General features: G+C 37.0%; 4 protein-coding genes across 4 annotated transcripts; all 4 read left to right on the forward strand.

Annotated features, from left to right (window-relative positions):
* Positions 1–301: 301 nt before the first annotated feature.
* On the forward strand, positions 302–4074 carry LOC118434131. Its single transcript, XM_035846924.1, has 3 exons — positions 302–2506; positions 2681–2977; positions 3231–4074. The coding sequence occupies exons 1-3, from the start codon at positions 1995–1997 to the stop codon at positions 3691–3693; spliced, it is 1272 nt and encodes a 423-aa protein (XP_035702817.1). The 5' UTR covers positions 302–1994; the 3' UTR covers positions 3694–4074.
* Positions 4075–5407: 1333 nt separating this feature from the next.
* LOC110853195 (formamidase-like) lies at positions 5408–7947 on the forward strand. Its single transcript, XM_035846936.1, is given in 7 exon segments — positions 5408–5572; positions 5648–5713; positions 5900–5992; positions 5995–6198; positions 6457–6797; positions 7131–7391; positions 7450–7947. Coding segments are annotated over 7 exon segments (1233 nt in total). The 5' UTR covers positions 5408–5490; the 3' UTR covers positions 7636–7947.
* A 1900-nt stretch (positions 7948–9847) lies between these two features.
* Positions 9848–12191, forward strand: LOC118435442. Its single transcript, XM_035851521.1, has 6 exons — positions 9848–9898; positions 10218–10381; positions 10456–10667; positions 10782–11138; positions 11224–11521; positions 11597–12191. Exons 1-6 carry the CDS (start codon positions 9848–9850, stop codon positions 12081–12083), a joined length of 1569 nt encoding a protein of 522 aa, XP_035707414.1. The 3' UTR covers positions 12084–12191.
* An 88-nt stretch (positions 12192–12279) lies between these two features.
* On the forward strand, positions 12280–16190 carry LOC118434015. Its single transcript, XM_035846646.1, has 6 exons — positions 12280–13036; positions 13116–13280; positions 13345–13520; positions 14083–14152; positions 14284–14433; positions 14516–16190. The coding sequence occupies exons 1-6, from the start codon at positions 12857–12859 to the stop codon at positions 15860–15862; spliced, it is 2088 nt and encodes a 695-aa protein (XP_035702539.1). The 5' UTR covers positions 12280–12856; the 3' UTR covers positions 15863–16190.
* Positions 16191–16552: the final 362 nt, after the last annotated feature.

Below are 16552 nucleotides of genomic sequence, written 5' to 3' on the forward strand. Positions count from 1 at the left end.
TAGCTTATGTTACTACATATACATAGAATACTTGGGATATGGATACGAAGAAATCGTTACCCGCAGTATATACAATTTATAATTGGAGTTATATAGTTAGTGTCATATTTGAGTGTCTTTTACGTAAAAATTAGGATATTTGCAAACTGGTTAAAGTTTTGATCATAATTATTCGTTTTATCTATTGTCTCTAAAAAAATTTTTGAAGGATACTGCATTTCCCAAAGCTGCTCGCTCCTTGCAGAAGGCAAGAGGACGGAGAATTTGCTGCTAAATTTCTAAATTTTTGATGTATCGAGACGTCTCGTCTCGACCGAGATTTGTCGAGACGAGATGGCGTTGGTCTCGTCTCGATCTCGTCTCGTCCCGAAATCTTTCGAGACGAAAAAGTTGGTCTCCTCTCGTCTCGTATCTCGTCTTGTCTCGAAATTTTCGAGATAGTCTCGTCTCGCGCCGAGCACTAATTATAAATATGCTCAGTCTCGGTACTTTTGAGAGCCATGTACCTTTTTGTACACCCAAATTTGACTTGACCCAAGTTATAAGGTAATATTTAAATTTCGGGAAAAATTCCCGGGATTTCCCGGGATTTTTCACGGCTAAAACCGGGATTCCCGATTCCCGGGATTTTAAAAATCGTCCGGGATTGGGATCCCTAGATCTGTCCCAACGTGCAGGAGTCAAATATATGTATTAGATATCCGTTCGGTTAAATGAACTTTGGAGATATTTTTTCTACAAAGTGAAAGGGGAAACTTAATCATTTATAGTAAATTGATGAATATTCGTAGCATCCGGCCAATAATTTGACAATCTCTCACTAAATTATTCACTCAACCATAGATTTATTGGGTATATATGTATGTATGAATATTTTTGCGAATTTAAGAGTTGGGATTTGCGAATTAAGTTACCAGTATTTCTACATAATCCCATATGTTAGTTCGAAGGTGATAAGATATTTGACAAATTATGTATGTACTACTATTCATGTGAGAAAGTGTATCCCCAGAAATTCCAATAGGTGAAGTACTTATAAGTATGTATGTACGCTCTGCAGAATTGATTTCGATGCCAGACTTCAAAGTTTCCAAGATATTAGAAACAATTATATATTTATTAAGTACCTCCCTGTTAAGAGAAATTTGTCTTTGAGTTAAGAGAAATTTGTCTTAGCACGGGCACGCTTTTTTAACATGAAGAGTAATTAAAGTCTTGTGAGTCTGTACACGGTAGACTATTTTACACCTTTACCATGAGATGACAGTTGCCTCGTTAATTAATTCCAATCCAACTAATGCTAAGAAGCAGCCGAAATAATTTTGATGAGTTACGTCAATATACAATTTAACCCGCCATGTTAATAATTTGGTTAAACATTCATGCAACGTAGGTCGTTAATTTAAAGGCGTTCCTAAGTTTTTTGTCCTTTACAGAGCAAAGGAAGCAGAAAATTAAGCGTAGGTAGATCGGACATGAAATAGGAGTATCCATTGAGGATCAACTAATTTGGCACGTGGAATTGAATAAATGTCTGCAATGTTAAATTCCGGAAAAACAAAATTGTTATACTACGTACATAAACCTTGATGTATGTTTACCTAATGTACTTTATAATTTAATTTTTATCGGGCCCAAAATTATATGAATATTTTTTTAATAGCTCGATATTTATTCAATGTCTATCGCGATTACCATTGCTGGTAGTAATTTGATCATCTAATGACAATATTTTTTGTATTACAATTTTTTAAATAATTAAGCATGCATATCCCATTCTATATTTAGTACTGGATAATGCCAACATAAACTAACCTTTAATTCCGATACCTACTTTATGGCTGAAAGGAGAACCGAGTTAAATATGTTTATTTAGGTATTTAGTACATACAAATTTTAGCAATCTGTACCAACATTTTTGTTGATGTTTTTCATCATGATTCAGCCAAATAAGCCAGAGTCAAGTCAAACTACAAATTTAAAATATTCTTAAAATGTTAGACTCGATAGGACACGATTTTCAAGGGAGTCTGTCCCAAGATGATCACATATCGTATGACAGGATGCGGCGAAGATCTTCCATCTATTGCGAATTGAGCGTCCCTCCTTCGTCGGCAGAACCATCCATCTCAAAACTGGAAGATCCGCCCTCTGTGACCTTCTTCTATAAAATCTTGGAGTTATCGTGTAAAGCGAAGATCATCCCGTTCAATTGGAACGCCACGTTGAGACGGTTTTCCTCCGTGGGGGCGACAGATTTGTGGGGACACGGTTTGATAAATCTGCACAGTGTGATCATGTACTCTGTGACGATTTTCTCCTTCTTTCGCCTCGTCACGAATGTGGGGAAGGAGAGGGACGCGTTTCCTTTGATGATGAAGATCGTGAATGTCTCCTGGCTTCTGGCCTCAATCCAGATATCGGTTATCTTTCTGCAAAACTGGTTCTTACGGGGGGACGTGATGCAATATGGAAATGCAATACTGGATAAAATAAGCATTGAAGGGTAAGCAAAATGTGCATGTTTTATGACTTAAGTAAATTAGTTACTGTACTTCGAGTCAAAATGTATCAGTTTGTCATTTGACAATCAAACCTGACGCGATTCTAAAGTTAATGTGAATAGATTTAGCGACTAATTTCAAGGTTTGAAGCATTCTTTTATTTCTTGCATTTCCAGGAAATTTTATGACTCAAAAGCCCTCTGGACTGGGATAGTGCTCCTACTTCTGAATCCTTTGCCCCACGGCATGGTTGCTATGCACACCCCCTGCGCTCCAAACTTGATCAGTTCAATCGTCTTGAACTGCTCGTCAATTGGGGATCACGACCATGCCAAGTTTGGGGTGACGAAGTTGTTGATTCTGGGCTGCTGGGAACTTTACTTCATGACGGTCATTTTCACTGTGGCTTTCATCACGTGGGCATTCGTCTATCTGGGGGTTTCACTAGCCGCGCAGGAAATGAATGATATGCGGTATGACGAGCTGTGCTGCCTAGTGGTATCGAGACAGATTAAAGTTGCACGTAATATTTAGGATTAGGGTTCAGCCAATATTAAAATCTGAAATGGCAGATTAATTTATATTGTTTTCCGAAAACCCAAAAACAACTCAGAAAATTTTCCACGGAATTGAGACTATTTTTATTAACTGAAATTATTTGATTGCACATGTGTTTTTTCATCTCACAAATTTTGCAAGGTATCTCAAACCCGGTGAATATTTCAGGCTGAATGACATCCCATTTGAGGAAGGAGTCCCGACCTACATTGAACTGAAGAGGGTCACAAACCTGCTTAACGTTGCCTTCAAACCGTACCTGTCCACCTTCTCGATTATCATCATGGCCATCTGCTCAATCTTGCTGTTTGGAAGCATCCGACTTTGGGATGTCGACTTTCGAGCGGTCACCGTGTTCCCGTTCTGTGCGGTTAGATGCGGGCATGAGACGTTTAGCCAGATCTTGATGACGGGACAGATGCGGTTTGCGTCAGACCGGTTGAAGCACTACTGGGCGGGAAGGATGCAGGGGAGGGGACCTTGGGAGAGAAAGATGTTCGCGTGCTGGTCGAAAAGTGGGGTGAAGGTCAAGGCGGGCATCTTTTTTACTTTCTCGAGGTGGGTTGTGATCATTTGTGTGAACAACTTTATAGATCAGACCCTCAACTTGTTGGTTAGTGTGGAAAGATAGAATAAAAGAAGATATTTATTCTCACCAAAGTTGCTGTGTAATTTCGTAAAGTTTGTATGCATATAAGTACATATATAATTTATGTAAATGGAGTATATTACGTATTTTAAATGGGTAAAGTTATAAAGTAAGTAAGTATGTAATGATATATAATATGTACACATGTGTGCAATGGATTCTCATGAGTAGATAAATATTTCAGGTTAAAGTTAAGGAAAATTATATTACTAAGCAATATGAATAAACCTTTAGAAACGAACAAAATGATAATGTTTTCAAACTCACTGAGGATCGCTAACAATCGCCAACAATTTTTATTTCGAAACTTTGACAAAACACATTCTTCAGGCTTCAACACAAAATAAATCTTAATGAAATACAGTTTCCCATGTCGAAATTAAAATTACAGATAAGCAGAAGAGAAAATTCGAAGCAAAATTACAAATTACTCTAAATAATCTAACATCTCGAGCATTTTGAAGACGATTAAGCTCATGGTTGTCATCTTGTGAAATTTATTTAAATAAACTTACTTATCATTCAGTGAGTGTGATTTCTTTCTGGTTGGCCAGATTACGAGTGTTAACGCCAATTACATAAGACCACCATACATGCATGCATATGTGCATGACAACATAATTAATATTGACATATTTTGGTCGTCATACCAAAACAGATCGTATTTATATTAGGACGTATATATAACATAAACAGAAAGGTTACTAAAATCTGATGGATTAGTTGACGTCAGAATTTCAGAAATATCAACTTATGGACTTATCAATGGAATTAATAGTTCATGTACAAGTGTGGAGGACATTTATCTTATCAATATGCTATTTAATTTTGTATTCCACACGCTACTTTTACTTTACATACATACTTGACTTTGCAGCAGTATATGTACATACGCATACATACTTATATATGTATAACGCTTGCCTCCCATTCATAACAATTCAATAAGTGAATCCGTCATTATTTTGGGACAATGTGTACACAACTTAAAACAATGATTCTCACCCACCTGCCTACCCGCTTAGCTAAGTATTTATTCTCTCATTACTACTGACAGTCGGATCCATGACAATAAAACATGCATGACATACAACAGCCACTCATTCCCCATTTTCTGAATGCTAACGAGCTAGCGAATCAATGTAAGTTTATGGCCTATTAAAACAGCAAAATCCTCTCCAGGACAGTACATAGATAAATATATGCATACATAATGTCATCAATTTCTCAAGGGTGGTGTCCATGTCACCAAACCCGTATTTATCCTTACATAAATCTGTCTTATCTTACCGAAAAAATTGAGTCCACACTTTATGCAAGACCACAAAGTGGATTTTAATGAGGTGCCGTAATTAAAGATCCAGTGAGCGGAACGCCTTTCACATGTCCACATCAATCCATCAAACCCCACCGAAGACCTTGTGCCCATTCATACACGCAAGAATGGCACCAACTCCACGCGATAGCAGAAGTGTGTCGAGCTATGTATACGTTTATACATGTTTGTCATCATACTTTCCATGATATTTTGGTATTTGGCTTTGCTAAATGTTTGACACATGTGTAGAGAGCTTTATCAACAGAGTGGACCAAGGTTATGAATGCTTATGCAAAAACTGGATTAGCCCGGGTTTGTTGCTTTGATAATAATAAATCCAACTCGCGAGGTCACCTTGGAGTCCAGTTGAATTTGAGGAGGGCGACATTACACAATTTTGTCCAGGCATAAATAAATACATAGGAGAACACTTGTTGTTTGCATAAGTGGAGGTGGTCAAGATGCGTACCGTGGTGAAGGTCGATGTGACCAAGAGGGCAACGGAAGAGAAGCGTCCAATTTTTCATAATCGTTGGCATCCAGGTCCGGGGCGGGGAATATATTAATTTTATTAAATTAATGATTACTATAAATAGGTAATTTTTTTCTCAATTACAGACATCCCGGCCATTGCGACGGTGAAGAGTGGCGAAATGTTTAAAGTTGAATGCTTTGATTTCACGGGTGAGTTATGCACATGTTTAAGATATTCATGAGTGGGTGGGATTTTAAAAGATTAAAGAGATTATGATCCAACGTTGGTAAAATATTTGACACTTTTTGAGAAACATGTTTCAAAAATCTGGACGTACTTTAGAAAATGAACTGCCTGAGTATCCCTTAAATTTTGATAATGCCGATATATTTTAGGGGGCCAAATGCTGAATGACGACACAGTCGACGATATTTTAAACGTTGACCTGTCCGTGACGCACATCTTGTCCGGCCCCATCGCAGTCGAGGGGCGGAAGCTGGAGATGCTGTGAAAGTGGAAATCTTGGATGTGCAGCCATTTGAGGAGAAGAATTGGGGGTACACGTGCATCATGGATTTGGAACATGGTGGGGGTGGCTTCATGGAAGATATTATGAAGGGACCGTGTAAAGCAATTTGGGATTTTGAAGGGATTTATGCATCAAGTCGACACATTCCTTGAGTCAGGTTTGCAGGTGGGATTGGGAAAATCTATGTAAAAAATAACTCTTTAGTTGATGAAATTTGTGCATATACTTTTTTACTTGATTGCAAAAAAGTAAATGTTTCAAATATTTTCATGCAATTAAAAAAAATGTTGCATAGAATTTTCATGGAAAACGTGTCAAACTAATTTTTGTTTGACCGTTATGAAATTTTACAAAATTTTGCTATACTTAATTTTGAAAATGCTCGCCCGATATTAATGAATTTATTTATTTCGGAAATTTTAGGAATGATCCACCCAGGAATTGTTGGCACTGCTCCGTCCGCTGAACTCTTGGCAGATTGGAATCGTCGTGAACGTGAATTGATTTCTACGGCGCCCAATCGTAATCCCCCATTTGCATACCCGCCCCTAGTTAAGGGGACCATGGCTGGTCAGGCGGAGGGAGTGTTGGCCAAGAAGATTGCGGAAGAAGGGGCACGATCCATCCCTTCAAGGGAGCATGGAGGAAATTGCGATATCAAGAATTTAACGAGAGGTTCGACCATCTGGCTTCCGGTGTATGTCAAAGAAGCCAATTTGTCCTTTGGAGACATTCATTTCTCCCAGGCTGATGGAGAAATTGCAGTAAGTAGGAATTTACATATTTAGATAATGGGTATATTCGAGCAAATTTCAGCATTTTTATTTTGCGAATTTTTACAACACTGTCTTGCAAATTTTACCTTGATTAAAAAAGCTTTCTGAAACTTTACATATTTTAGACTTTACACAAGTTTAACAATTTACTCCAAATTTTGACGTGAATTGTCCAATTATTAGCATTTTTTAAGGAATTATATTTTCAAAACTGAAGTAAAAAAGTATGCACTAGTATTGATTTCTTGTATATAATTTCCAAGTTTGTACTCGACAAGACCTTACAATTCGTGATAATGCATTACATAAAATTGTGTCTAGTTTTGCGGAGCCATCGAGACCATGGGTGTCGTCACGACCAGGGTTACCGTTGTGAAGGGGGGCGTTCAAAAGATGGCGCTTAAAAATCCTCTCTTCCTCACCAGCCCGGTGGAACCACGGTACTGGCGTTACCTCACTTTTGAGGGGATTTCCGTCGACGAGAGTGGAAAACAGCATTTCCTCGACCCTGCAGTTTCCTTTAGAAATGCCGTCCTCAATGCGATGGCTTATCTGCAAAAACTTGGATATTCTAAAGAACAGGTGCGGATAAATGTCTTAATTGATAACCATTTATTAAAAACAATGATTTCCTTTCCAGGCTTATCTGATCCTTACTGCTGCACCGAACGAGAGCAGGATTAACAACATAGTCGATGTCCCGAATTCCTGCGTGTCCATCGCCATTCCAACCGATATTTTCAGTTTCGACATCACTCCTTCCGCCGAGGGACCGCAGATGGCTCCAAGGGGAAAATTAGCGCCATGCGTGGGGGGCAAAAAATAATAATCAAAAAATCAAAATCAGCATTGAGTTTAAAATTCACTGCCAAAGTGTGTCAACCAATTTTATAGTTGGAATGTACGCATGTAAATATTTAGAAAGTGATTAAACTGAAAAATTTCAAGAAATTTGCATCCATTTGGCTCCATTGAACTAAACTTCTAAGAAGGTTTTCATGAATGGCGGGCTACCGATAAATTTATACAATTAATTCTAACTCAAGGAATGTATATATACCGTTAGATCCATGTATTTAAATAATTCAATAGATTCTGAATGAATAAAATGCTAAGCACGTTTCCATGCACAAATTGAGAAGCAAAGTTAACGTATGTACCTATTTATTTATGTTGTTGACAATCTTCATTTCATTGAAAAGCAAGGGCATAAATACATATGTACCTACATGTATCAGTGTCTAATTATGACTTACTTGAATGAAACGCGTGTATGCAAAATGCGTGCAAGAAATGGGAGAAAAAGCTTATCGGATAATCGAATGCTGTCCTATCCGAGTCTACAATATGTGCTGTATGTACATACATATGTACATAAATGTACTGCACGTGTAGGTATTATAAATGCGTGAGGTGTGGGACATACTACATATTTAAGTGCTTCTACAGTAGTCAATTAAGCCAGAGTGCTGATCGTAATTAATTATGACGCCTGTAGAAGACCAATCTCGTGAATTAAAAATAGTAACTTACTGTATATGTATGTATGTGTGTGAAGTTTCTCATAGGAAACAATGCGATTGGAAAAATGGGACGGAAATCGGGGAAAACAAAGAAGAAAGCTTTGACCTGGTACATAATTTACTAAATATAGTTTTGCAGAAAGCATAATGTAAGAATACATTTTTTAAAACATGATGAGGCAATTCAGCCTTCGTAAGTCTGTAACCACATAAAATTACGAAACTTACGAACCTCTCTAAGGTAATTTTTGCTTACGAAACTTAAAAAACTTCGAAAAAAAGGATGTTTTTGGTTCGTAAACTGATCTTCGTAAACTTACGTGGGTACGGACTTATGAAGGCTGCCGTGAAATACCTCAATGTATACCAATTAAGCATGAGATTCAATAAGTCTTCCAAAAAATAGCGTGACATCGAAAAAATATTTTAACTAAGCAAATCATAAAAACTTCTGATGTTGAAATCGTCACGAACGCAGAAATCCTGCTACATAAATTATGTCTCACTCTCATTTCTTTCTACCTGAAAAACCAGCATAAACCGACTTCATCCAACACCAGGGTATTCCGACCTGGGTTTTAATGGGTTGGGTTTTATTGGGTTTTAATGGGTTTTAATGGGTTGTAAATGAATAAAACCCAGTGGGTTTTACCATGTTAAGTGGGTTTTATTTGGGTTTTAATGGGTTTTATTGGGTTTTAATTGAGTTTTACTTAAAGACTACATTCTAAAAGTTAAGTACATCTCCTATACGTTAGAAGACGTTATCTCAATTCATTCTAAAGCAGTTTATTTCATTACTATTCTAATATATGAAAATTCGGAACAATTCAATAATTGACTCCATCCTTTAGCATCACAGATTTCAAGTGTTATAAAACAAAATAATTTCCGAATAGATACAAATTCCTAATTATTTTTGTTAAGTTATTACTTAAAACTAATAAAACCTTGTAAAACCCATTTAAACCCAATAAAACCCATTAAAACCCATTAAAACCCAAATAAAACCCAATTAACATGGTAAAACCCATTAAAACCCATGGGTTTTATAATTTTTGATTAAAACCCTGGGTTTTTCCGAACCCTGTCCAACACTCCAGCTATATTTTATCCATGATAACTTGTCTTCGCGTGTCTGCCTGCGTTACTTGTCTTCGTTTGACAAAAATGCAAGTGCCATTTTCTTCTGTCTAGAAACCAATCAGAAGTTTCATTTTTTAACAATAATAATTGTGTTTTGCTCGATACGTAGCGGCATTCGGCATTTTTATTCACCTCAAATGAGATATTAAATCGTCGCCATAACGGTGTTTTGCAGCAATTAAAAATTCCGCTTACACAGATAAACCCAACCGCTCTGAAAATAATTTAGTATATTGTCGCTCCAGAAGGAGACATACATTTTGCATTTGCATTATCAAACCGGTCTATAAAAGAGGGCATTGTTCCAGCCATTCATTCAGAACTGATTTCACAGCATCACACAGATTCGCATATTTCCATAATCAGATAATGCAGCAGACCGGATGTCTGAGGAAACGGAGGAGACGAGCAATCACAAAAGTGAGCATAAATTAAATACGATAGTTGTGGTTACATACAAAGTCAAATATTTTTTAAGAATTTAATGAGGGAATTCATTACGATTTCGCATCGTTAGCAAAAATAAACAGAGTTGACAACTTCGCAAGAACACTTGAAAATTCATCTTCAAATTTATGTGAAATTCATTAGCATTTTTTTGCAAATTGCACATCTTTAAGATAGATATTTAGTTTGAAAATGTCAACTCGTAATGAATACCCTCAATATTTAGGGATGAGAATTCAACTTTGAAAATCTATGATAACATAGTTAATTCGTTGAAATTGCATTTTCCCAGGTGAAAGGGCTAACCATTCTGCCGTACGATGAAGCGACCGACGATTATCGTGGTCTCGACATTTACAACGAGAGTGCAGACTTTTTCACGGGGAAACATTACGGACAGCGACGCTCTAAGGATGCCACTAGTGTCACTATCAGCAGAATACGAGAAGCGCAACGGTGAGTGAGTGGCAATGGAAATTGAGAAATCATGAAACTTTAACCAAATTTTGACTGAATTACCTAATTTTCAGAGCGGGCAGTATCGCGTCTTCAACGAGAATCACACGAGATCCTACCTGGTACTCGGAGTATGATTTGGATGACGAGGAAGACGAAGAAATGGAGAGAAAAGCAGCGGAACAGTTTGGTCACAGGATGTTCTCCGCCGTCTCGTCCAAATTGTCCTATGCAATTCCAGAGAAAACAGAATCTGCTTTAAAACGAAGAATTTTCGTTGACTTTGGTAAATACATTTTCGAATTTTTCCGAACGGCTAAAATTCATTTGACTTCCTGAAAAATTGGTCTAATTGAAATCACATAAAACCAATATTGAAAATATTAACAATTTATTCCAGGGGTAATTTGGACCCTCCAATCCTGGATTCTTCTTGGCGTCTCGACCATATCGTTTCCCTGGACGTGGAATCGTACTACTTTACGAATCGATAAGTGGTCCCCTCTGTGGGAACGGGCATGGAGAATATCATACAATTTGGCGATAACTCAAATAATTTTGCTAACATTTTACCAATTTTATCAATTTTTCCAAAAACTGGGAGAACCACATGACACATATCGGGAGGTTTTCATGAGTTTTATGTCACTCTATTGGTACATTACCTGCTTAAACTTCAACTTTAACCTGTACTGCTATCGGGACGCGACAAGGCAGTATATCAACTCGCTCTTTTTGATGAATGAGAAATTATGTGGTGAGGGATTTTTGCATTTTCTGAAAAATAATAATGGGGCTATATGAGACAAAATTGGCATATGTAAATTATGCAAATTTAACAGAACGTTACGTCGTGGACCTTGACGGCTACCAGGACGGCGGCAGAATTTTGATTAACGTTTCGTTTCCTTCCAATTTATGCGAACCATTCGCCGCGGCGGCGTTATTTCTAGTCCTGCCGTTTCAAAAGTGGTTCCTCTATCATTACATTTATCACGAGGACAACCCCTGGTACTGGTTGATACCTGGGGCACTGCAAGAATACGTACTGGTCGGACAGGTCATCACGTCCTATTTGCTCATCTCTTGGACCACGATTGCTCACACGAACAGTGTCGACTTTTGGTTAAAGGAAATCCAGTAAGGATTAATTATTTGCATAAATTAGCCAAAAACTGAGGGTAATTAATAATGTACCAAAATTATTATTTTCAGCAAAGGGGCCGACTCTGGACACACAATTCCAGAAACATCCGAACCTAGAACAGCGATGGAAATTTATCGAATTCTACAAATTATTTGTGCCATGTTTAACGATTGTATTTCACCCATGGGAATTATGATGGTCAAATTTAATGTCCTCTTTGGCATCGCGTCGTGTGGATATGTCCTCATCCGAAGTATGAATCACCTCTTTATCGATGAATTTCCCGGGATATTAATGTACCCAATTAGCGTGTTGGATTGCGTTACGGCGGCAATTGCGATTCTTTCCATGTCCGCGGAAATGTACGATTTGGGGTGTGGCTTCATAGATTCTTGGTCGAGAACGAAGCAAAAAGATTTTAGGAGGGTCTTGCGGGCACTGCCGACGTTAAGGGTGAAAATTGGGTGCTTCTATTACATCACGGTAGCGACGCTGCTGACTTTTTCGAAGACTGTGTTGGACCTCGTGGTAGATGCGGTTATGACATTTCCATAATTTTTGGGGAAATAATCTAGAAAAAATGAGAAAAAATGAATTGGATTACACCGTTGGTGAAGGTGAACTACTTATGTATGTAAATCTCATTTCTAACAAATAAAAAAAGGGCGGTAAATCGTAGGATTGTTTTATTGAATAGTCAAGTTCATGTATGAATTTACATATGTACAAATAGGTAAAATTTTGATTCATGTCGAATATATAATCAAACACTATTCAAATTGTAGTATCCAATGAGTTTACAAAATCCGGGAAGTGGCTTAACTCCATGACCACATTTATTTACGTCCCCCACACCGACCTAAAGGAATCAAAAACACAAAAAAAAGTTTCCACGCGTTTAAACCCTCGCCTGCAATTACATATCAATTTGCACGCTTTCGACGCCAATTAGGCGATTTTCTTTTACAATAGTTTGGATTCTGGAGCACATGTAATATTTATGTACCAGTTCCATTTACATTAGGATTAGGAGCATTCGCAATATTATTATCAATAGTTTTGTAGATTCAATGATGATAAGTACTTATCACACGGATAATGCCGTGGTAAAACTGAACAAAATGAGACAAAATTTAAGGTAGATAAAATGGACTCATTTTCCCTCAACCGACCGGGAATATCCGGGAAAAAATTTTCTTTCATCTTTCGTTTCGTCATTGTCAGTCATTCGTTGTGTTTTCAGTTCTCAGATTTCAACAAAACATTAATTAAAAATTAATCAAAATAAATAAAAAGATTTTATTTCCCAAAAAATTTATTACTTAACAATGGCCAATTTCGATGGTGAACTGCTGAGCAGAACCTTCAAAAATGTGTCGTACTGTTTCTGTCGTCGTTGCTGCATATTTGAGAGTGACAGATCGGAAGAGTTACCAAGTTTTATTCGACAATATGGGGGCAAGTTGTGGAAACCATTCGCAATTCTACCAAACATTGAAGGTCAAAAGGTACATCATAATTAAATATTTCTGAAATAGTTAATATCATTTTGAATCGGAATTTTTGTACTTATGTATATATTTGCAGTTTACAATTGGAGAGACTTTCACCAGTCGGAAAAAACAGGGGGAATTCATTTTCTGGAAACGTCCCATGAAGGACCAACTAAATATTATGGCAGATGGAAACTTACCAGTTTGTGAGATCACCTGCGATGAAAATAAGTACTGGGTCACACCTTTGTTATCGGGGGTAAGAAGAATAAGGTTATTTTGTTGAAATTATTTGCATAATTATTTGTTTTCATCTTTTTCAGGGGGAGGTCGTTGCCGTGAATGATATCGCAATTCAGGACAGTACAGAGCTCAAATTTGGCGACTATTTATCCCTGGGAGTTCCTGCCACTCCGGACAAATTCGAAAATTGGAAACGCACCCAGACTAACTTTTTCCCTTTTCCTACTACTGAAAACGAGCATGCCATCCCTGAATGGTAGGACTGGCATTGATTATTATACATTTTTGTTTTGTTTCGTTTCGTTTCTGGTTGTTTTCACATAAACGAAGCAAACCGAAATTTTTATAAAACAAGACATTGTTTACTGTAGTATGTATGAAACTGATGCAGGTTGTATACACATTCTTCATGAAACAACTTTTTTATATACATTCTTCGTATATTAAGTCAACGAATAGATCCTACCTCTATTAAAGAATTTCAAATGCATAAACTAAAAGATTTTGATAAAAAATGTAGGAAATTTTGAAAAATGTTTAATCGCAACATCCCAACAAGATGCATGCATAGTACAAGTTTTGTTTGTGACGTCAAGAAAATGTTCATTTTCGAAAAATTCTTTAAAGCAATTGATTTCGTTGTTTTTAAACTAAATGCATATAATTGCAGAAATACAATTGTTTATTGTTTTGTTTCTTTTTCGGCGCAAACAGAATAAAAAATTTATTTTAGTTTTTAACGATGAACAAAACGAAACAAAAAAATTATTTTGACGATGAACAAAACGAACAAAAATTTTAAAACAAAACAATGCCAGCCCTACTGCCTGGGCGAACAAGGAATTGGATGCTTTTAAGAATACTCTTCGTTTATTTTTGCTATTCCAGGTATATTATTATTAATCAATATGCTTCAAACCGACACCGCTTCAAACCACACAAATATATTATTATTAATTTACAGCTCAATAATATAATAATTTTTGTAACTTTGCATTATTTCACTTATGTATTTGCAGAGGAGAGAATATGACTTTGATTTGTTCTGGAAGAGGGAGCTTGAAGAGAAAAGGAAGAAAACGAGCAAGAACGACAGCGACGATGATGACCTCGATGTGGAACATGTCGAGAAGACAGAAGCAGGCTTTACTCCACAGTTGGACGAATTGGTAAATTATAACTTTATAATCTGACTATTGTCTTGAGTCAATTTAATGATTTTGTAATTCGTAATTCGTAATCATCATCCAGGCAGTGTCCCACATTTTGTCATATCTTCCGCTAAATGATGTGAAAAATGCACGTTTCCTCTCAAGAGTTTGGAATCAAGAAGCTCTCCGCCTCATTAAAAAGAAGGGTCTCGTAAAATTAGATTTTTCATTCGGTTACCAAAAATTGGACGATTCCACAAAACTGCTCCGCTACAATCACGAAATGGAGGTCAATCCAATCCCACACTGGCGAATTACTATCCCTTCTATCGGCTTGGATGAAGATTGGCACGAGGTTCACCCATCGCAGGGAGGAAAAATCATCGCAGATCTCCATTGGTTTCTTGGATTGAGGACGCACAACGTCACAACGTTACAACTTGGAGGAACTATTGCGTCTAAATTTGACTATAAAACGCAAGTCAAAATTTTGCGAAGGTGTCCAACCCAAACTATTCAGTATTTCGAGTTGGGCTGGACCTGGCGTACGGTTAAGACATCTGGAAGACGGTATAAATTTCCGTCCAGTATTAAATTCACCAACTTGAAAACGATCGCCTTCTCGATGGACGATGGGGACTATCGCGGTGATCACAGTGAGGATTATTCTTCCCTGACCCCCTTGTTGACCCCACTGATTTCCGCCGTCAAAGGAGTACGCGTGCTCATTCTGGACTGCCCCTGCTCCCCACTTTTGGGAACATTTTATGACCTGGCTCAACCATTTTGGAACTTGGAGGAAATTACCATTAAAGAAACCCTTACTCTTAAAGGGCTAAATTTTCTCAATAAATTAAAGAAACCCCTAAGAAAAATGACTCTTGGGAGATTTGAATATGTGGAATCAGCACAATACCTCGAATTTGGACGACTTCTTCGGAAACATTCCCAGACTTTGACCTCATTAGAGATTACGCTCGGAAATTGGGTAAACAGTAATACGGTCCTTAATCTGCCAATTTTTCCTTCGCTCAAAGAACTTCACATGTGGATGGATTTTTGGTGCCATGAAGATGAAACGTTTAAAATTAAGTTGTCATTCGACGGGGATGATGTCATCTCGTACTCCAAGCATTTTCCTTCACTTCAAACCTTGGAGTTAGGAGAGGACGATCCTGGTATTGTTGTGGATGCCAACGAAAAGAATGAGCTTGATCTTTTGGATATATTTTTTCCCCTCGGACATGGAGTAGATGGCGATGCAGGGTTTCAAGTTTGCAAAACTTTGCGACATCTCGACCTACCGGCTGAAGCAACTTTGGAATCCGGTCAGATTTTTGCCAGAGTAGGGAAAATTGCAAGAATGTTCCCGAATGTTCTCAACCCCTGGATCAACAAGGCTCGAGAATCATCTGAGAATCCGACTGAGCAAGTTTCTTCAAATTAAATTAACGGAAATGGGTTGATTGATTATTTACCGACACGAATTTTTATGGACGGAGTCGACTCCATGATTTTTTTAAAATTATTTATTTATTGTATAATTTTTATGTTTCAAACGCGCAATAATTTTTTTTACAAGTTTTTCATCAATTGGAAAGGATTGATTTTGTTACCATTTTTTTGTCTTTTTGTGGCTGGATTGTTAGGTTATTGTTGATATTTATTTAGAAATGGAATAATTTATAAAAATGTTGAATTTCTAAACTTATATGCCTTCTCGGCTTTTTTTGTTTGGAATTAAATTTTGAATTGTTTACTTACATATATATAAATTCATATTATTCATTATAAATAATTAATTTGTACGCATTATAATTTTAGTTTTGAAAAATTATTCATACAAATCTCACATATAGTTTCATTCACCATTAACTTTTTGAGATAAATGCAACTTAAATTAATTTATGGTACTACAAAATCTAGAATTGTCTGTGGTATACGTGTGTGCATAATTGTGGTATAATTGCATACGCAACCTTAAGTGGTTTGACTACATGACCACGTTTACGCCCACCACATCCACTTAAAGAGGTATGGTTTGCGTAAATATGACCATGGAGTCAAACCACTTCAGGCTTTCAGTACGGATGCATTCAAATGTATATATATTCAAAATTTAAATACATGCATACAA

Source organism: Folsomia candida, unplaced genomic scaffold (assembly GCF_002217175.1).
Source record: "Folsomia candida strain VU population unplaced genomic scaffold, ASM221717v1 Fcan01_Sc001, whole genome shotgun sequence".
Classification (NCBI taxonomy): domain Eukaryota; kingdom Metazoa; phylum Arthropoda; class Collembola; order Entomobryomorpha; family Isotomidae; genus Folsomia; species Folsomia candida.

Coding starts and splice junctions, on each gene's coding strand:
- LOC118434131 (XM_035846924.1), top strand. CDS start 1,995: ATGTTAGACTCGATAGGACACGATTTTCAAGGGAGTCTGTCCCAAGAT. Junction 2,507..2,680: donor GATAAAATAAGCATTGAAGG/GTAAGCAAAATG, acceptor TTGCATTTCCAG/GAAATTTTATGACTCAAAAG. Junction 2,978..3,230: donor CAGGAAATGAATGATATGCG/GTATGACGAGCT, acceptor TGAATATTTCAG/GCTGAATGACATCCCATTTG.
- LOC118435442 (XM_035851521.1), top strand. CDS start 9,848: ATGCAGCAGACCGGATGTCTGAGGAAACGGAGGAGACGAGCAATCACA. Junction 10,668..10,781: donor AAGAATTTTCGTTGACTTTG/GTAAATACATTT, acceptor AATTTATTCCAG/GGGTAATTTGGACCCTCCAA. Junction 11,139..11,223: donor GATGAATGAGAAATTATGTG/GTGAGGGATTTT, acceptor CAAATTTAACAG/AACGTTACGTCGTGGACCTT.
- LOC118434015 (XM_035846646.1), top strand. CDS start 12,857: ATGGCCAATTTCGATGGTGAACTGCTGAGCAGAACCTTCAAAAATGTG. Junction 13,037..13,115: donor CAAACATTGAAGGTCAAAAG/GTACATCATAAT, acceptor ATATATTTGCAG/TTTACAATTGGAGAGACTTT. Junction 13,521..14,082: donor GAGCATGCCATCCCTGAATG/GTAGGACTGGCA, acceptor AAACAATGCCAG/CCCTACTGCCTGGGCGAACA.